Below are 20,486 nucleotides of genomic sequence, written 5' to 3'. Positions count from 1 at the left end.
CTGCTCAGTGGTGCAGCGGCAGGGACTGCTCAGTGGTGGTGTGTCCGCGGTCCCGGTTCAGTGGTGGGAGCGGCGGCGACTGCTCAGTGGTGGCAGCGGCAGGGACTGCTCAGTGGTGGAATGTGTCCGCGGTCCCGGCTCTGGTGGGAGCGGCGGCGACTGCTCAGTGGTGGAATGTGTCCGCGGTCCCGGTTCAGTGGTGGGGAGCGGTGGCGACTGCTCAGTGGTGGCAGCGGCAGGGACTGCTCAGTGGTGGAATGTGTCCGCGGTCCCGGCTCTGGTGGGAGCGGCGGCGACTGCTCAGTGGTGGCAGCGGCAGGGACTGCTCAGTGGTGGAGTGTGTCCGCGGTCCCGGTTCAGTGGTGGGAGCGGTGGCGACTGCTCAGTGGTGGCAGCGGCAGGGACTGCTCAGTGGTGGAGTGTGTCCGCGGTCCCGATTCAAGTAATGGCGCCCGCAGCGACGCATGCGCAGATGGAGCTCTCATCCAAGGGCTCCATCTGCGCACGCGCTGACTCCCGGAGCAGTGCGTACGCAGGTGGAGCTCTCATCCAAGAGCTCCACCGGCGCCATCATTTGAAAGTGGGACCGCGGACAACTGGTAACATGCTGCACAGCCGCCCGCCCCGCATGCACAGAGTGGCAGCCAGAAGGCTGCCCGCCCACCCTGCGTACAAGCCGCTGGGTACCTGTGCTTGCATGCGGAGGCAGCCGGGTACCCATGGCTGTGTGCGGGCGGCAGCTGGGTGCCTGTGTGAGGGCACCCGACTGCCGCTCGCACACAGCACCCGGCTGCCGCCCGCACACAGCCATGGGTACCCGGCTGCCACCGCATGCAAGCACAGGTACCCGGCTGCCGACCCCACACAGCACCCGCTGCCGCCCGCACACAGCCACGGGTACCTGGCTGCCGCCGCACGCAAGCACAGGCACCCGATCGCCTCAGACAGGAAACCCCCCCGCCCCCTCCCCCCCCCCCCCCCCCCCCCCGTACCGCTTTGTAAGACGCACCCCCCATTTTCCTCCCAAATTTTGGGGAGGAAAAGGGCGTCTTATAAAGCGAAAAATACGGATATATATGTAATGTATGTATGTATGTATGTATGTATGTGTAATATATATATGTATGTATGTATGTGTGTGTGTGTGTGTGTGTGTGTGTGTGTGTATATATATGTATGTATGTATATATATATATGTATGTATGTATGTATGTGTATATATATATATATATATATATATATATATATATATATATTATATATATATATATATATATATATTATATATGTGTGTGTATATATGTGTATATATATATATATATATATATATATATATATATATATATATATATATATATATATATATATATATATATATATATATATATATATATATATATATATATATATATATGTACATGATATTGATTGTGGCTGAGCCTGCCATAGGTGTGGGGGATTGAGCGACCACTAAAACTGCACCCAAGGTGATCAGTCCTGACCCACACTTGTTCACAGACTGTGAACATGTCATCATTCAGAACAGTAGGTGCAATCCACTGCCGCAGTAGACTCTTGAAAATGAATTTACATACACATTACCAGCATGGCTTTAGTAAAATTGTCATGACTGGTCACTTTAGGGTGATACTCTACATTAAAATTCTTTCTATTATATACTGTATATATTAGTATTCTGTTTTTATTACATGTATTTATATTTGCAGGAGACTGCCTTGGAGAAAATAGCTGGCGACTTTTCTAAATTTCCTATTAGTCCAGAAACCATTACAAATCTAAAAGGTAAAATGTTCTTGCTTTTTGTCTTGTGTTAGCTATACTTACTTTTTTTTTTTTTTGTGTCTACAACATATAGGGAAATTACAGGTCTTGTATGGGCCTCACAGGATCATGGCCCAAAAGGGGAGGGGGGGGATTTTCAGCAAGCCTAGCCTTCCATGGTGACCCATTTGGTTCTCTGTGATCGTGTTGTGGGCACTGATGGAAGCTAGTGGTGGTAATTAAATGCTGCTGGCAGATTAATACCGGCACAGTTAACCAGCAGCTGCGTGAGACAGCTCTGAACGCTGCAGGTGCTGGCTACATAACACAGCCGGCATTTGCATTGCATAAAAAAAGTCCAGCCCCTGAGCCGACTTCATACTTTCCTTATCAACCTGTGATGTTAATATCCCAAGATGTACATTTTCGTGTAAATAAACATATCTGTATCTGGCACTAGTATGTTACACTGGAGTTTTTGCACGGCCATCCCGCTTTCTGAAGTAATGATAATGCCTATGAATATATGTGCAACTCTCTTTACACTATAGTTTTATCAACATCCATTCCTCCTTTCTTTTTCGCTCCTAATTGGGAGACCCAGACAGTGGGTGTATAGCTACTGCCCTCTGGAGGCCGCACAAAGAACTACACTTAAAAGTGTAAGGCCCCTCCCCTTCTGGCTATACACCCTCCCGTAGGAGTACAGATTCCTCAGTTTTAGCTTTGTGCGCAAGGAGGTCAGACACGCACGCATAGCTCCATTGTTTTTAGTCAGCAGCAGCTGCTGACTATGTCGGATGGAAGAAAAGAGGACACATATGGTGTCCCCAGCATGCTCCCTTCTCACCCCACTGTATGTCGGAGGTGTTTGTAAGGTTGAGGTACCAATTGCGGGTACGGCGGCAGGAGCCCACATGCTGATTCCTTCCCCATCCCTTTTTACAGGGCTCTGGGTGAAGTGGGATTTACTGGTCTCCAGGCACGGAGACCGGGCTCCATCTACAGCCCCTGGACAAGATGCTGGATGGAGCGGAGTACATCAGGGACATGGCCCTGCATCCTCAAGGTACTCTGTGTCCCCGTGCAGGCGCTCACACCGCAGCATGCTGGGTGTTGTAGTGCGCCGGGGGACATCAGCGCTACGGCGCTTGTGCCATGGCCTCATTCAGCTTAGCTGAAGCAGGCACACTTCCAGGAATCGGTCGCGCCGGCCGCTGGGACTGCGGCGCGGCTGGCACTTGTGGTGCGCCGGGGACTTCAGCGCGGCCCGCGCTTTTACGGCGGCCGCGCTGATAACTCGAGTCCCCGGCTTTTGCGGCCTGCTTCCGTTCGTTCCCGCCCCCCGGACCTGCCAGTCAGGAGAGGGGCGGGACGCTGGCCACATCTAGAAATCGGTCATGCCGGCCGCTGGGACTGCGGCGCGGCTGGCACTTGTGGTGCGCCGGGGACTTCAGCGCGGCCCGCGCTTTTACGGCGGCCGCGCTGATAACTCGAGTCCCCGGCTTTTGCGGCCTGCTCCCGTTCGTTCCCGCCCCCAGACCTGCCAGTCAGGAGAGGGGCGGGACGCTGGCCAGTGCATCAGCGCTGAGGGCTGGAGTCGTTTTTACATACTCCAGCCCTCACAATCGGCACAGAGGGGACACTGTTTCCCGCACTTTTGTTTGGGAACTCCCACGGACCGCCCCTCTCCACAGACGCCGGCAGCCATTCCTGCTGACACGCTGAGCTGCAGAGGGGAGCCGGGGAGACCCAGACAAGGATTTCTGCAGCCTCTTACCCGCTATTCAGCGGGCGGTAAGCAGCCCTCAGGGCTCACCCCTCTTGTGCCAGTAGTATTCTTAGTATTTTGTTGCTACAAATACTTGGTATTACATAGCGCTGGTCGCCCTTTGGCTATAGACTCTCTCACATTCAGAGAGCCAGCAGCATGTCGTCCGCAAAACGCAACTGAAAGGCGTTTTCCTAAACGGCTTAAAGATACACGCTATCCTTTTCCCCCTGAGGTGGTCAAAGGTTGGACCCAGTGTCCAAAAGTGGATCCTCCAATTTCCAGGCTTGCAGCTAGATCCTTGGTTGCAGTTGAAGATGGAGCGGCACTTAAAGATGCCACTGACAGGCAGATGGAGCTCTGGCTGAAATCCATCTATGAAGCGATTGGAGCGTCATTAGCGCCTTCTTTTGCAGCCGTATGGGCACTCCAAGCTATCTCAGCCGGGCTTGCGCGAGTTGACTCCGTCACACGTGCATTTGCCCCGCAGGTAGCACCATTGACCTCGCAAATGGCGGCATTCGCGTCGTACGCGATTAATGCTGTTCTTGACGCTACAAGCCGCACGGCAGTGGCGTCAGCCAACTCCGTTGTTTTGCGTAGGGCCCTGTGGTTGAGACATTGGAAAGCAGATTCTCATTCCAAGAAGTGCTTAACCAATTTGCCTTTTTCTCGTGACCGATTGTTTGGAGAGCGTTTGGATGAAATCATCAAACACTCCAAGGGTAAGGACTCATCCTTACCGCAACACAGACAAAACAGACCCCAACAGAGGAAGGGTCAGTCTGGTTATCGGTCCTTTCGAGGACCGGGCAGGTCCCAATTCGCATCGTCAAAAAAGACTCAAAAAGACCAGAGACGCTCAGATTCTTGGAGGTCTCAGTCACGCCCAAAAAGGGCAGCCGGAGGAACCGTTGCCAAAACGGCGTCCTCCTGACTTGAGGTCTCCGATTCCCACACCCGCGGTCGGTGGGAGGCTTTCCCACTTTGGCGACATCTGGCTGTCACACGTCAAAGACCGTTGGGTGAGGGATATTCTGTCTCACGGGTACAGGATAGAGTTCAGTTCTCGTCCGCCAACTCGTTTCTTCAGAACTTCTCCCCCACCAGACCGAGCCGATGCTCTGTTGCAGGCGGTGGCCGCCCTAAAAGCGGAAGGAGTGGTGACCTCCGTCCCTCTTCAGGAACAAGGTCACGGTTTTTACTCCAATCTGTTTGTGGTCCCAAAAAAGGACGGATCGTATCGGCCCGTCCTGGATCTAAAGTTGCTCAACAGACACGTAAAAGTCAGGAGGTTCCGGATGGAATCCCTACGCTCCGTCATAGCCTCAATGTCTCAAGGAGATTTTCTAGCATCAATAGATATCAAAGATGCGTATCTCCACGTGCCGATCGCACCAGAGCATCAGCGTTTCCTACGCTTCGTCATACACGACGAACACCTGCAGTTCGTAGCGTTACCTTTCGGTCTGGCAACAGCCCCCCGGGTCTTCACCAAGGTCATGGCAGCAGTAGTAGCTGTTCTGCACTCGCAGGGTCACTCGGTCATCCCGTATCTAGACGACCTGCTTATAAAGGCACCCTCTCAAGAGGCATGCCAACACAGTCTGAAAGTGGCACTAGACACTCTCCAGAGTTTCGGGTGGATTATCAACTTTCCAAAGTCTCATCTAACCCCGACCCAATCTCTGACTTATCTTGGCATGGAGTTTCATACTCTCTCAGCGATAGTGAAGCTTCCACTGGACAAGCAGTGCTCGCTGCGGACTGGAGTGCAATCTCTCCTTCAGAGCCAGTCGCACTCACTGAGGCGCCTCATGCATTTCCTAGGAAAGATGGTAGCAGCAATGGAGGCAGTCCCGTTCGCGCAGTTTCATCTGCGCCCTCTACAATGGGACATTCTACGCCAATGGGACGGGAAATCGACGTCCCTCGACAGGACTGTCTCCCTCTCTCAGACTGCCAAGGACTCTCTGCGTTGGTGGCTTCTCCCCACCTCATTGTCACAGGGAAAGTCGTTCCTTCCCCCGTCCTGGGCAGTGGTCACGACGGATGCGAGCCTATCAGGGTGGGGAGCGGTGTATCTCCACCACAGGGCTCAGGGGATGTGGACTCTGGAAGAGTCCACCCTGCAGATCAATGTTCTGGAAATCAGAGCAATCTATCTTGCCCTGCGAGCCTTCCAACAATGGCTGGAAGGCAAACAGATTCGGATTCAGTCGGACAATTCCACGGCGGTGGCGTACATCAACCACCAAGGGGGAACACGCAGTCGCCAAGCCTTTCAAGAAGTCCAACGGATTTTGACGTGGGTGGAAAGCAGAGCGTCCACCATATCCGCAGTTCACATCCCAGGCGTGGAAAACTGGGAAGCAGACTTTCTCAGTCGCCAGGGCATGGACGCAGGAGAATGGTCCCTTCACCCGGACGTGTTTCAGCAGATCTGTTGCCGCTGGGGGACGCCGGACGTCGATCTGATGGCGTCACGACACAACAACAAGGTCCCAGTTTTCATGGCACGGTCTCACGATCACCGAGCACTGGCGGCAGACGCCTTGGTTCAGGATTGGTCGCAATTCCGACTCCCCTATGTGTTCCCACCTCTAGCATTGTTACCCAGAGTTCTCCGGAAAATCAGGTCCGACTGCCATCGAGCCATACTCGTCGCTCCAGATTGGCCAAGAAGGTCGTGGTACCCGGATCTGTGGCATCTCACGGTAGGCCAACCGTGGACACTACCAGACCGTCCAGATTTGCTGTCTCAAGGGCCGTTTTTCCATCTGAATTCTGCGGCCCTGAACCTGACTGTGTGGCCATTGAGTCCTGGATCCTAGCGGCCTCAGGTTTATCTCATGAAGTTGTTGCCACAATGAGACAGGCTAGAAAACCATCCTCGGCTAAGATCTATCACAGAACGTGGAAGATATTCTTAGCGTGGTGCGTGGCTCAAGGGTTTTCTCCCTGGCCATTTGCATTGCCAACTTTTCTTTCCTTCCTGCAGTCTGGGTTGGAAAAAGGCTTGTCGCTTAGCTCTCTTAAGGGTCAAGTCTCCGCGCTATCCGTATTCTTTCAGAAGCGCTTGGCACAGCTTTCTAAAGTACGCACTTTTCTCCAAGGAGTTTGTCATATCGTTCCTCCTTACAGACGGCCATTGGAACCCTGGGATCTGAACAAGGTTCTCATTGCTCTCCAGAAGCCGCCTTTCGAGCCTTTGAAAGAGGTTCCCCTTTCTCGGCTTTCACAAAAGGTAGTTTTTCTTGTGGCGGTCACGTCTCTTCGAAGAGTGTCCGAGCTAGCGGCGTTATCTTGCAAATCTCCCTTCCTGGTGTTTCACCAAGACAAGGTAGTACTGCGTCCAATTCCAGAGTTTTCTCCCAAGGTGGTTTCTTCCTTTCATCTCAATCAGGATATCACTTTACCATCTTTGTGTCCGCATCCAGTTCACCAATTTGAAAAGGGTTTACATCTGTTGGACCTGGTGAGAGCACTCAGGATTTACATTTCTCGCACGGCGGCTCTACGCCGTTCTGATGCGCTCTTTGTCCTAGTCGCTGGTCAGCATAAGGGATCGCAAGCTTCCAAATCCACCCTGGCGCGGTGGATCAAGGAACCAATTCTTCACACATACCGTTCTGCTGGGCTTCCGATTCCATCTGGACTGAAGGCCCATTCTACCAGAGCCGTGGGTGCGTCCTGGGCATTGCGGCATCAGGCTACGGCTCAGCAAGTGTGCCAGGCGGCTACCTGGTCGAGTCTGCACACGTTTACCAAACACTATCAAGTGCATACCTACGCTTCGGCAGATGCCAGCCTAGGTAGACAGGTCCTTCAGGCGGCGGTGGCCCACCTGTAGGAAGAGGCTGTCTGACAGCCCGTTCATGTGGTATCTTTTTACCCACCCAGGGACTGCTTTTGGACGTCCCACTGTCTGGGTCTCCCAATTAGGAGCGAAAAAGAAGAAGGGAATTTTGTTTACTTACCGTAAATTCCTTTTCTTCTAGCTCCAATTGGGAGACCCAGCACCCGCCCTATTTGTTCTTAGGGTTTCGTTTTTCGGGTGCACATGTTGTTCATGTTGTTTCTTAAGTTCTCCGATCATGTTATCGGATTGAATTTGTTTTTGAAACTGTTATTGGCTTTCCTCCTTCTTGCTTTGGTACTAAAACTGAGGAATCTGTACTCCTACGGGAGGGTGTATAGCCAGAAGGGGAGGGGCCTTACACTTTTAAGTGTAGTTCTTTGTGCGGCCTCCAGAGGGCAGTAGCTATACACCCACTGTCTGGGTCTCCCAATTGGAGCTAGAAGAAAAGGAATTTACGGTAAGTAAACAAAATTCCCTTCTTCCCCAACAAACCTACTTGTAGAGTTTACTTGCCATTATTCAATGTTAGTAAGAAACAAAGCCTGTAGTCATTTCATTCAATTTGTCTTGTTTTACAGCTAAAGGGGTCTCTTACCTGTTTCCCATCCAAGCCAAAACCTTCCATACAGCTTACAGTGGTAAGGATGTTGTGGTCCAGGCTCGCACTGGTACAGGCAAAACCTTGTCATTTGCAATCCCTGTGATCGAAAGATTAATCCAAGATAAAAACCCATTGGCGCAAGGACGGCCACCCCGGGTAAGACTGTTTTCTTATAAGGATATATTGCATTCCGCAAAGAACAGTTTGGATGCTATGTATAGGAAGAAAACTATTGTTAGGTTCCAGAATCTAGTAACAATTCTGCTTGGATGTTCAATCATGGTTGAGTTATTGGATTAAAGTAAAGTATGTAGGCCATCACCATAATTTCTAGATAATTTAATAAATATTTATAAATTAAATTCAATATAATATGGATAGTGTAGAGTCTTTGAGGGAAAATATGGCTTACGTTTGAGAACATTTTGGGGGATATGTAGAGAACTTCATGTGGCTTCATCAATCTCTTGAGGGGACATGCCAACTCTCACTCCCTTGTATCTTGAATGACGTGCAATTTTCTTTGTGATTGTAAAATATCTAAAATGATTAGAATCCGATAGCAAAAAATGTAGCTTCCTTACAATGACTACTTTCACAGGTGGTTATCCTTACACCCACAAGAGAACTTGCTATTCAGATCACAAATGAAATTCGCAGCATCTCTAAAAAGCTGAAGACTTGTTGTTTCTATGGAGGAACGCCATACCAGCCGCAAGGTAAGCTTGTGTAGCACAAAGGATTGGAGCATTTGTGCTTCATAATGCAAAATCAGGGTTGGTTACACTTTAAAAAATGAATGTTAGTCCCTTTCTCTACTCCCTCCTAGGCCACAATACATTCTGCTTTGTGTTGGAAAATAAGCAAAGATTGTTAAAAACTGAACTATTCTGTTTACTCTTCCCTACAGCATTTGCCATAAAAACTGGGATTGATATTTTGGTTGGGACCCCTGGTCGTGTAAGAGATCTTATCCAGAACTTCAAGCTGGATCTCACCGCTCTGAAACACGTGGTGTTAGATGAGGTCGACATGATGTTTGACATGGGCTTCTCTGAACAAGTCGAAGAAATCCTAACTGTCCGCTATAAATCCGGTAGGTGAAAATAATTGAATGTTTTTAACACAGGCTATAAAATTGTAGGTTAGCAGAATTGTGCAAAATATTTATAAAGGACATATGAGAGCACATTAAAAGTTTGAATCTAAGCACCAAGTTACAATACTGGAATTGCTCTCAGTAAAAGGCACTTTTTTTATTCCTTTTGTAAAGATCCAGATGAGAATCCACAGACACTTCTCTTCTCTGCAACCTGCCCCAACTGGATGTATGATGTTGCTAAGAAGTACATGATACGAGCATATGAGAAAATTGACCTTGTAGGACACCGTAGTCAGAGGGCTGCTATTACTGTGGAGGTGAGTTCTTGGCACGCTTTTCACACTTATCGCATATCCATATCCAAAAAGGTCCATATGTACAATCACTTTCCTAAAGTGCTAAAATTTAATTGACGGTTGCAGATTCGCAGTCCTTCTTCTTCCTCCCCCCCCCCCCTTCTTAACACTGACTCTAAAGGCCCTGTAACACAGAGATAAATCTTTTTCAGATCTGTGGTTGCAGGGAAAATATCCGCAGGTACATAGTCCCGTGGGCGCATAGCCTAAGGGTTATTCCCATGTCAGCAATTCAGAGGCTGCCCACTGACTCCTCTTCAGCTTCCTCTACTGCTTTCCTTTTTTTACTACTATTAAAGTTGAAACCTCTTTTCAAGAGGACATGGGGTGGGTCCTAAATACAGAATTGGATTAGATGTAAGGAGCTTCAACTAGCGTTCATGGTATACAGCCTCATTGCTGCCATCTGGCAGATGTTCTGGATCAAGACTCCTTGACCCTCCACTTCATTTGTGAGGGTTTCTGTTTCTTTACATTTTTTTTTTTAATCTCCTTTCCTTATACCCAACAACTTTAAACTTTGCAGTTCATTTAAGCAGAAGAAACAAGGAGGTAGTGTCCAGTGGAATCGATAATGAATTTCTTTTGTCCAACATTGAATGTAAAAATATTTTTCTTTGTCGCTCCATTGGGAGACCCAGACAATTGGGTGTATAGCTACTGCCTCCGGAGGTCACACAAAGCATTACACTTAAAAGTGTAAACCCCTCCCCTCTGCCTATACACCCTCCCGTGCATCACGGGCTCCTCAGTTTTTTGCTTTGTGGAAGGAGGCACACATCCACGCAAGCTCCACATTTTAGTCAGCAGCAGCTGCTGACTATATCGGATAGAAGAAAAGTGGGCCCATACAGGGCCCCCAGCATGCTCCCTTCTCACCCCACTTGGGTCGGCGGTGCTGTTAAGGTTGAGGTACCCATTGTGGGTACATAGGCAGGAGCCACATGCTGTTTTCCTTCCCCATCCCTTAGGGGCTCTGGGTGAAGTGGGATCCTGACCGGTCACCAGGCGCTGGGACCCGCGCTCCCTCCGCAGCCCCTGGGGGAATCTGCTGGACAGGAGCCGGGTATCATCAGGGACAAGGCCCTGCGACTCTGAGGTACTCTGTGTCCCCTTGGGGACGGCGCATAGTGCGCCTGGGTAATGGACACTGCAGCAGCTGCTGGGTGTGTTAGTGCGCCGGGACTACCACGCTGGCCGCGCTTGTTTGCCGGCCGCGCTTATAACTTTAGTCCCCGGCTTTTGCGGCCTAGTGCCGCATATTCCCGCCCCCGGGCCTGCCAGTCAGGGGTAAGGGCGGGACGCTGCACTGGACGTCAGCGCTGAGGGCAGGAGCATACTTTGTATCCTCCTCCCCCCTCACTGAGCAACATGGGGCACCAGATTCCCGCACTTTCTTTGTCGCTCCTAATTGGGAGACCCAGACAATTGGGTGTATAGCTACTGCCTCCGGAGGCCACACAAAGTATTACACTTAAAAGTGTAAGGCCCCTCCCCTTCTGGCTATACACCCTCCCGTGGGATCACGGGCTCCTCAGTTTTCATGCTTTGTGCGAAGGAGGCACACATACACGCATAGCTCCACTGTTTAGTCAGCAGCAGCTGCTGACTATGTCGGATGGAAGAAAAGAGGGCCCATACTAGGGCCCCCAGCATGCTCCCTTCTCACCCCACTTTTTGTCGGCGGTGTTTGTTAAGGTTGAGGTACCCATTGCGGGTACGGAGGCTGGAGCCCACATGCTGCATCCTTCCCCATCCCCCTTAGGGCTCTGGGTGAAGTGGGATTTTACCGGTCTCCAGGCACTGAGACCGTGCTCCATCCACAGCCCCTGGAGAACCTGCTGGAATGGAGCTGAGTATCGTCAGGGAAAGGCCCTGCTACGTTAAGGTACTCTGTGTCCCCGTACATATCGCGCGCACACCGCAGCGTTGCTGGGTGTGTTAGTGCGCCGGGGACAACAGCGCTGCGCGCTGGTGCCATTCCTATCTACAGCTTTGCTGAGAGGGGACATGTAATTGAAACTGCCGCGCGGCCGCTGCTGTCAGTTTTTTCGCTGCGGCGTGGCTGGGACTTGTGGTGCGCCGGGGACTTCCGCGCTGGCCGTGCATATATCACGGCCGCGCTTATTACTCGAGTCCCCGGCTTTTTGCGGCCTAGTTCCGTTTCGTTCCCGCCCCCAGGCCTGCCAGTCAGGGGAAGGGCGGGACGCTGTACAGAACGTCAGCGCAGAGGGCTGGAGTCTGCTTTGCATACTCCAGCCCTCACACTGGGCACAGTGGGACGCCAGTTTCCCGCACTTTGTTTGAGGCACGCCCACGGTCCGCCTCTCTTCACAGGACGCCGGCAGCCATTCCTGTCTGCAGTCTGAGCTGGAGAGAGGAGACTGGGAGACCCAGACACGGGATTCTGGTGCCCACACACCCGCTTTTCAGCGGGCGGTAAGCTGCCCTCAAGGGCTGACCCCCACTGGTGCCGAAGTGTATATTGTATTTTATGCTTGCAGCTTTACATTGCACTGTACGGTCGCTGGGGATTCTCTGCTATATACCCTCCTAGATTTCTCAGAGGACACAACAGCATGTCGACCGCAAAAAGCAAAGGTGCCAAGGCACAGGCTTTCTATGCTGCTTGTACCGCATGTGGGGCTGTTCTACCGGCAGGTTCCACTGACCCCCACTGTGTGCAGTGCTCGGCCCCTGTGGCACTTGCTCGGCCGGGGCCTCTGCTGGAGGTGACCCAGGCAGAACCTCCTGTGAATACTGTCCAGGTGACAGGGACGGAGTTTGCAGTCTTTGCTGACAGATTGTCTGTGACTATGACTAAAATTCTTGAAACATTGCAGTCTAGACCAGTAACTCAGGCCATGGACACTGTTAACTCATTGCTCCCTGGTCCCCCTCAGTCGGAACAGCTCCGGGATCCGGGGGTGTCTCTTGCATCCCAGGGTGATGGCTCGGACACGGACGACAGTCCCAGACAGCCTAAGCGAGCTCGCTATGAGCGGCCCTCGACTTCATCACACTGGTCAGGGTCCCAGCAGGACTCTCTGTATGATGAGGCGGAGATAGCTGATCAGGATTCTGATCCTGAGACCGCTCTCAATTTGGATACACCAGATGGTGACGCCATAGTGAATGATCTTATAGCGTCCATCAATAAAATGTTGGACATTTCTCCCCCTGCTCTTCCTGTGGAGGAGACAGCTTCACAGCAGGAGAAATTCCATTTCAGGTATCCCAAGCGTAAATTAAGTGTATTTCTGGACCACTCTGACTTTAGAGAGGCAATCCAGAAACACCACGCTTATCCGGATAAACGTTTTTCCAAACGGCTTAAGGATACACGTTATCCTTTTCCCCCGGACGTGGTCAAGGGCTGGACCCAGTGTCCCAAGGTGGATCCTCCAATCTCCAGGCTTGCAGCTAGATCCTTAGTTGCAATGGAAGATGGGGCGGCACTTAAAGATGCCACTGACAGGCAGATGGAGCTCTGGTTGAAATCCATCTATGAAGCTATCGGCGCGTCGTTTGCTCCAGCATTCGCAGCCGTATGGGCACTCCAAGCTATTTCAGCTGGTCTTACACAGATTGACACGGTCACACGTACATCTGCTCCGCAGGTGGCACCCTTAACCTCTCAAATGTCTGCATTTGCGTCTTACGCGATTAATGCTGTCCTAGACTCTACGAGCCGTACGGCAGTGGCGTCCGCCAACTCCGTAGTTTTACGCAGAGCCTTGTGGTTAAGAGAATGGAAGGCAGATTCTGCTTCCAAAAAGTGTTTAACCAGTTTGCCATTTTCTCGTGACCGACTGTTTGGGGAGCGCTTAGATGAAATCATTAAACACTCCAAGGGTAAAGATTCATCTTTACCTCAGCCCAGACAAAATAATCCCCAACAGAGGAGAGGACAGTCGGGGTTTCGGTCCTTTCGAGGCTCAGGCAGGTCCCAATTCTCCTCGTCCAAAAGGACTCAAAAGGATCAGAGGAGCTCAGATTCTTGGCGGACTCAGTCACGCCCAAAAAAGACAGCCGGAAGACCCGTTACCAAGACGGCTTCCTCATGACTTTCAGCCTCCTCTCTCCGCATCCTCGGTCGGTGGCAGGCTCTCCCGCTTTGGCGACATTTGGCTGCCACAGGTCACAGACCGTTGGGTGAGAGACATTCTGTCTCACGGGTACAGGATAGAGTTCAGCTCTCGTCCTCCAACTCGCTTCTTCAGAACTTCTCCACCTCCCGACCGAGCCGATGCTCTGCGGCTAGCGGTGTCCACTCTAAAAGCGGAAGGAGTGGTGACCCCCGTTCCTCTTCAGGAACAAGGTCACGGTTTTTACTCCAACTTGTTTGTGGTGCCAAAAAAGGACGGGTCATTCCGTCCCGTTCTGGATCTAAAACTGCTCAACAAGCACGTAAAAACCAGGCGGTTCCGAATGGAATCCCTTCGCTCCGTCATCGCCTCAATGTCTCAAGGAGATTTCCTAGCATCTATAGACATCAAGGATGCTTATCTCCACGTGCCGATTGCTCCAGAGCACCAGCGTTTCCTACGCTTTCTTATAGGAGACGAACACCTTCAGTTCGTAGCTCTGCCTTTCGGGCTGGCGACAGCACCACGTGTCTTCACCAAGGTCATGGCAGCAGTAGTAGCAGTCCTGCACTCTCAAGGTCACTCTGTGATCCCGTATTTGGACGATCTACTTGTCAAGGCACCCTCTCAAGAGGTATGCCAACACAGCCTGAATGTTGCGCTGGAGACTCTCCAGAGTTTCGGGTGGATCATCAACTTTTCAAAGTCAAATCTGACTCCGACCCAATCGCTAACATATCTTGGCATGGAGTTTCATACTCTCTCAGCGATAGTGAAGCTTCCGCTGGACAAACAGCGTTCACTACAGACAGGGGTGCAATCTCTCCTTCAAGGCCAGTCTCACCCCTTGAGACGCCTCATGCACTTCCTAGGGAAGATGGTAGCAGCAATGGAAGCAGTCCCTTTCGCGCAGTTTCATCTCCGTCCACTACAATGGGACATTCTCCGCCAATGGGACGGGAAGTCGACGTCCCTCGACAGAGACGTCTCCCTTTCTCAGGCGGCCAAGGAATCTCTTCGGTGGTGGCTTCTTCCCACCGTTTTGTCGAAAGGAAAGTCCTTTCTACCCCCATCCTGGGAGGTAGTCACGACAGACGCGAGTCTATCAGGGTGGGGAGCAGTGTTTCTCCACCACAGGGCTCAAGGGACGTGGACTCAGGAAGAGTCCACCCTTCAGATCAATGTTCTAGAAATCAGAGCAGTGTATCTTGCCCTACAAGCCTTCCAGCAGTGGCTAGAAGGCAAGCAGATCCGAATTCAGTCGGACAACTCCACAGCGGTAGCGTACATCAACCACCAAGGTGGAACACTCAGTCGGCAAGCCTTCCAGGAAGTCCGACGGATTCTGACATGGGTGGAAGACACGGCTTCCACCATATCCGCAGTTCACATCCCAGGCGTGGAAAACTGGGAAGCAGACTTCCTCAGTCGCCAGGGTATGGACGCAGGGGAATGGTCCCTTCACCCGGACGTGTTTCAGGAGATCTGTCGCCGCTGGGGTTTGCCGGACGTCGACCTGATGGCGTCACGGCACAACAACAAGGTCCCGGCTTTCATGGCACGGTCTCACGATCACCGAGCTCTGGCGGCAGACGCCTTAGTTCAAGATTGGTCGCAATTCCGGCTACCTTATGTGTCCCCACCTCTGGCATTGTTACCCAGAGTGCTGCGCAAGATCAGGGCCGACTGCCGTCGCGCCATCCTCGTCGCTCCAGACTGGCCGAGGAGATCGTGGTACCCAGATCTGTGGCACCTCACGGTAGGCCAACCATGGGCACTACCAGAACGACCAGACTTGCTATCTCAAGGGCCGTTTTTCCACCTGAATTCTGCGGCCCTGAACCTGACTGTGTGGCCATTGAGTCCTGGGTCCTAGCGTCTTCAGGATTATCTCGAAAGGTTATTACCACCATGAGACAGGCCAGAAAACCATCCTCCGCCAAGATCTACCACAGGACGTGGAAGATATTCTTATCTTGGTGCGCTGCTCAGGGAGTTTCTCCCTGGCCTTTTGCATTGCCTACTTTTCTTTCCTTCCTGCAATCCGGGTTGGAAAAAGGTTTGTCGCTCAGTTCCCTTAAAGGACAAGTCTCAGCGCTATCTGTATTTTTTCAGAAACGCCTAGCAAGACTTACTCAGGTACGCACGTTCCTGCAAGGAGTTTGTCATATCGTCCCTCCTTACAAGCGGCCGTTAGAGCCCTGGGATCTGAACAGGGTTCTAATTGCTCTCCAGAAGCCGCCTTTCGAGCCTATGAAGGATGTTTCCCTTTCTCGTCTTTCACAGAAAGTGGCCTTTCTAGTAGCGGTCACGTCTCTTCGGAGAGTGTCCGAGCTAGCGGCGCTCTCATGCAAATCTCCCTTCCTGGTGTTTCACCAGGACAAGGTGGTCCTACGTCCGATTCCTGAGTTTCTCCCTAAGGTGGTATCCCCATTTCATCTCAATCAGGATGTCACATTACCTTCCTTGTGTCCTCATCCAGTTCATCAATTTGAGAAAGGTTTGCATTTGTTGGATCTGGTCAGAGCACTCCGGATCTACATTTCCCGCACGGCGCCCTTACGCCGCTCGGATGCACTCTTTGTCCTTGTCGCTGGTCAGCGTAAAGGGTTGCAAGCTTCCAAATCCACCCTGGCTCGGTGGATCAAGGAACCAATTCTTGAAGCCTACCGTTCTGCGGGGCTTCCGGTTCCTTCAGGGCTGAAGGCCCATTCTACCAGAGCCGTGGGTGCGTCCTGGGCATTACGGCACCAGGCTACGGCTCGGCAGGTGTGCCAGGCAGCTACCTGGTCGAGTCTGCACACCTTTACCAAGCATTATCAGGTGCATACCTACGCTTCGGCGGACGCCAGCCTAGGTAGACAAGTCCTTCAGGCGGCGGTTGCCCACCTGTAGGACAGGGCCGTTTGACGGCCCTATCACGAGGTATTCTTTCTTTGTCGCTCCTAATTGGGAGACCCAGACAATTGGGTGTATAGCTACTGCCTCCGGAGGCCACACAAAGCATTACACTTAAAAGTGTAAGGCCCCTCCCCTTCTGCCTATACACCCCCCGTGGGATCACGGGTTCCTCAGTTTTCAAGCTTTGTGCGAAGGAGGTCAGACATCCACGCATAGCTCCACTGTTTTAGTCAGCAGCAGCTGCTGACTATGTCGGATGGAAGAAAAGAGGACCCATACTAGGGTCCCCAGCATGCTCCCTTCTCACCCCACTTTGTGTCGGCGGTGTTTGTTAAGGTTGAGGTACCCATTGCGGGTACAGAGGCTGGAGCCCACATGCTGCATCCTTCCCCATCCCCCTTTGGGCTCTGGGTGAAGTGGGATTTACCGGTCTCCAGGCACAGAGACCGTGCTCCGTCCACAGCCCCTGGGGAATCTGCTGGATATGGAGCGGAGTTTCGTCAGGGACAGGGCCCTGCTACGCCAAGGTACTCTGTGTCCCCGTACAGACCGCGCACACACTGCAGCATTGCTGGGTGTGTTAGTGCGCCGGGGACAATAGCGCTGCTGCGCTTGTGCCACACTTCCACAGCTTGCTAAGGGAGTTAGTGTGTGGGGAACTGCCGCGCCGGCCCCTGCTGACAGTTTTTACTGTGACGCGGCTGGGACTTGTGGTGCGCCGGGGACTTCCGCGCTGGCCGTGCAGATTTGTCGGCCGCGCTTTTTACTAGAGTCCCCGGCTTTTGCGGCCTAGTTCCGTTTCGTTCCCGCCCCCAGGCCTGCCAGTCAGGGGAAGGGCGGGACGCTATACAGAAAGTCAGCGCCGAGGGCTGGAATCTGCTTTACATACTCCAGCCCTCACATTGAGCACAGTGGGAAGCCAGTTTCCCGCACTTTGTCTAAGGCACGCCCACGGTCCGCCCCTCTTCACAGAACGCCGGCAGCCATTCCTGATGTGCAGGCTGAGCTGGAAAGGGGAGACAAGTTCTGGGACACCCAGGCACGGGATTCTGGCGACTACACACCCGCTCTTAGCGGGCGGTAGGCGGCACCCTCCGGTGCTGACCCCACTAGTGAAAGTGTTCATTTGTATTTTTATGCATGCATGCTATACATTGCACTAAGTCGCTGGTGATTCTTGGCTATATACCCTTGTGAGGTAAATCCGGAGATATGACGATAAATCATGATATTCAAGTTATGTCAGGAAGCCCTCTCCTGGTGTCACCCCCCCCTTTCCTTCACACAACTTGTTTAGCAACCCATCCCATGGCCATCTCCTGTGATATGGAAATTAGGTGATGTGGGAACAAAGGACACAGGATGACTCCCTGCCGTCACCCTGTAACAAGAGTTGTATCTCATTATAAGGCTCTGGAACTAGCCAGACAGAACGACTCCAGTAAAAAATGGTTCATATCTCGCAAGCCATATTTCCGATAAATACGGCAACCATAAAAATGGTGTTTTCGCATGCGGACGATGCTGGCACACCCTTTTTTATGGGAGCGGGAGCTTGGGAAATACCCCAGGCGTGATATCAGCCAATGTGGAACTAGTAGACAAGTCATGAAACCTCTCATTCTGTAGCTAAATTCATAGCTGTCACAATGAGAGCGTTGGCGTCCGCCTACGACGCTCCCAGGCCAAGTTATGGCCATATTCCATGTTGTGGATTTTGTCCATAACTCCAGCCAGGGGTGGAGCAGTGCTCCCTCTGAGGTCACTAAGGTAGGAGGGGACCTGGATTTGCCCAGGTTGATAACCCTACTTCGACCATTTTCCAGTGTTCTTTCGCTGGGGGTCACGTGCAGGAAACATCTGTGGGAGTTCCTAGAAACCTGGTCTACAGCGCCCCCCTGTGGCCAGACGCACAAGGTAACTGATTGAATTGCATACCTGTTTGTAAACCATGCTTTGTCTGTAACTGTACTCTGACATATGTATATTCTGTAGATTCCCTATTGTATATATTGTAGTTTCTAGTGTGCTTTAGGCTGATTAAATTATATAATCTTGGGCTGTTCTGTTATCTCGATCTTGAATCCCACGTCTGTGTGTTCGGCTAATAGTTACCGTGAAGCGGTTGGTGGCAGCGAGTTGTGCCAAGGATTATTGTGGGGAGGCCAGTGAGATCCGGGGAGGTTTTATATATTCCGCCCGCGGAGGTCGGGGGAATATATACCCTACTCTCACTGGGGACCCTTCAATCTGGATCAGTGCTCCCTGGCCACCCTCATTTGGAATAAAATCGGTGCTCCGGGGGGGGGTCCCAGGAGGCTCTCTGTATGATGAGGCAGACGTAGCTCATCAGGACTTTGATCCTGACACCGCTCTCAATCCGGATACACCGGATGGTGACGCCATAAGGCATGATCCTATAGCGTCCATCAATGGAATGTTGGATCTTTCTCCCTCAGCTCCCCCAGCGGAGGAGTCAGCTTCACAGCAGGAGAAGTCCCATTTCAGTAGCTCAAACGTATATTGAGTTTTTTTCTGGCCACGCTGACTTCAGAGAAGCAGTCCAGGAACACCACGCTTACCAGATAAGCGTTTTCTCCAAACGTATTAAGGATACACGTTATCCCTTTCCCCCTGACGTGGTCAAGCGCTGGACCCAGGGTCCAAAGGTGGATTCTCCAATCTCCAGGCTTGCGGCTAGAGCCATAGTTGCAGTGGAGATGGGACTTCACTTAAAGATGCCATTGACTGACAGATGGACTCAGGTTGAAATCTGTCTATGAGGCTATCGGCGTGTCGGTTGCTCCGGCATTCACAGCCGTATGGGCACCCTAAGCTTCAGCTGTTCTTGCGCAGCTGGTCTTGAGCATATGTACATCTGTGCCGCAGGGGCGTCCGTAACCTCGCAATGTCTGCATTGCGACTTACCCTATTAATGCTGTCCTGGAAGGACAGTCGAGGTTTCGGTCCTTCCCAAACTCGGGCAGGTCCCAATTGTCCTCGTCCAAAAGGGCTGAAAAGCCTCAGAGGGGCTCAGCTTCCGGCCGGGCTCAATCACGCCCAAGGAAGGCAGACGGAGGAACCGCTACCAAGGCGGTCTCCTCATGACTCTCAGCTCTCTCATCTCTCCGCATCCGCGGTTGATGGCAGACTCGCTCGCCTTTGGCGACATTTAGCTGCCACAGGTCACAGACCGGTGGGTGAGGGACATTGTGCCCACGTGCACAGGACAGAGTTCTGTTCTCGTCCTCCGACTCGATTCTTCAGACCGTCCCCACCTCCCCACCGAGCCGATGCTCTTCTGCAGGCAGAAGGAGTGGTAATCCCTGTTCCTCTTCAGGAACAAGACACGGTTTTCCTCCAATCTGGTTGTGGTGCCAAAAAAGGATGGCTCTTTCCGTTCCGTTCTGGACCTACAACTGCTCAACAAGCACGTGGAGGCCAGGCGGTTCCGGATGAAACCCTCCGCTCCGTCATTGCCTCAATGTCTCAAGGAAATTTCCTAGCATCAATAGACATCAAAGATGCTTATCTCCACGTGCCGATTGCTACAGAGCACCAATGTTTTCTACTCATTTGGAATAGGAGACGACCATCTTCAGTTCGTAGCTCTGCCATTCGGTCTGGCGACAGCCCCACGGGTGTTCACCAAGGTCATGGCGGCAGGGGTAGCAGTCTTGCACTCACAGGGACACTCTGTGATCCCTTACTTGGACGATCTACTTGGCAAGGCACCCTCTCAAGAGGCATGCCAACTCAGCCTGAATGTTGCGCTGGAGACTCTCCAGACGTTCGGGTGGATCATCAACTTCTCAAAGTCAAACCTGTCACCGACCCAATCACTAACGTATCTTGGCATGGAGTTTCATACCCTCTCAGCGCTAGTGAAGCTTCCGCTGGACAAGCAGTGGTCACTACAGATTGGGGTGCAGACTCTCCTTCAAGGTCAGTCGCACTCCTTAAGACGCCTCATGCACTTCCTCGGGAAGATGGTGGCGGCAATGGAGGCGGTTCCGTTTACGC

The 20,486-nt window shown here is 52.0% G+C and overlaps 1 protein-coding gene across 1 annotated transcript in view; it reads left to right on the top strand.

Moving 5' to 3' along the window:
• The first annotated feature begins 1,527 nt into the window (after positions 1-1,527).
• DDX21 (DExD-box helicase 21) overlaps positions 1,528-20,486 on the top strand; it is a 90,191-nt gene continuing 71,232 nt past the window's right edge. The window contains exons 1-6 of the mRNA XM_075351673.1: positions 1,528-1,545; positions 1,728-1,803; positions 7,994-8,172; positions 8,618-8,735; positions 8,927-9,112; positions 9,290-9,435. Coding sequence (XP_075207788.1) covers positions 1,528-1,545; positions 1,728-1,803; positions 7,994-8,172; positions 8,618-8,735; positions 8,927-9,112; positions 9,290-9,435 — 723 coding nt within the window. The remainder of the gene's footprint in view (positions 1,546-1,727; positions 1,804-7,993; positions 8,173-8,617; positions 8,736-8,926; positions 9,113-9,289; positions 9,436-20,486) is intronic.

The sequence above is a fragment of the Anomaloglossus baeobatrachus genome, chromosome 5 (assembly GCF_048569485.1).
Source record: "Anomaloglossus baeobatrachus isolate aAnoBae1 chromosome 5, aAnoBae1.hap1, whole genome shotgun sequence".
Lineage (NCBI taxonomy): Eukaryota > Metazoa > Chordata > Amphibia > Anura > Aromobatidae > Anomaloglossus > Anomaloglossus baeobatrachus.
The sequence above is the reverse complement of the archived record's forward strand: the minus strand, read 5'-3'. Positions and strand labels throughout refer to the sequence as shown.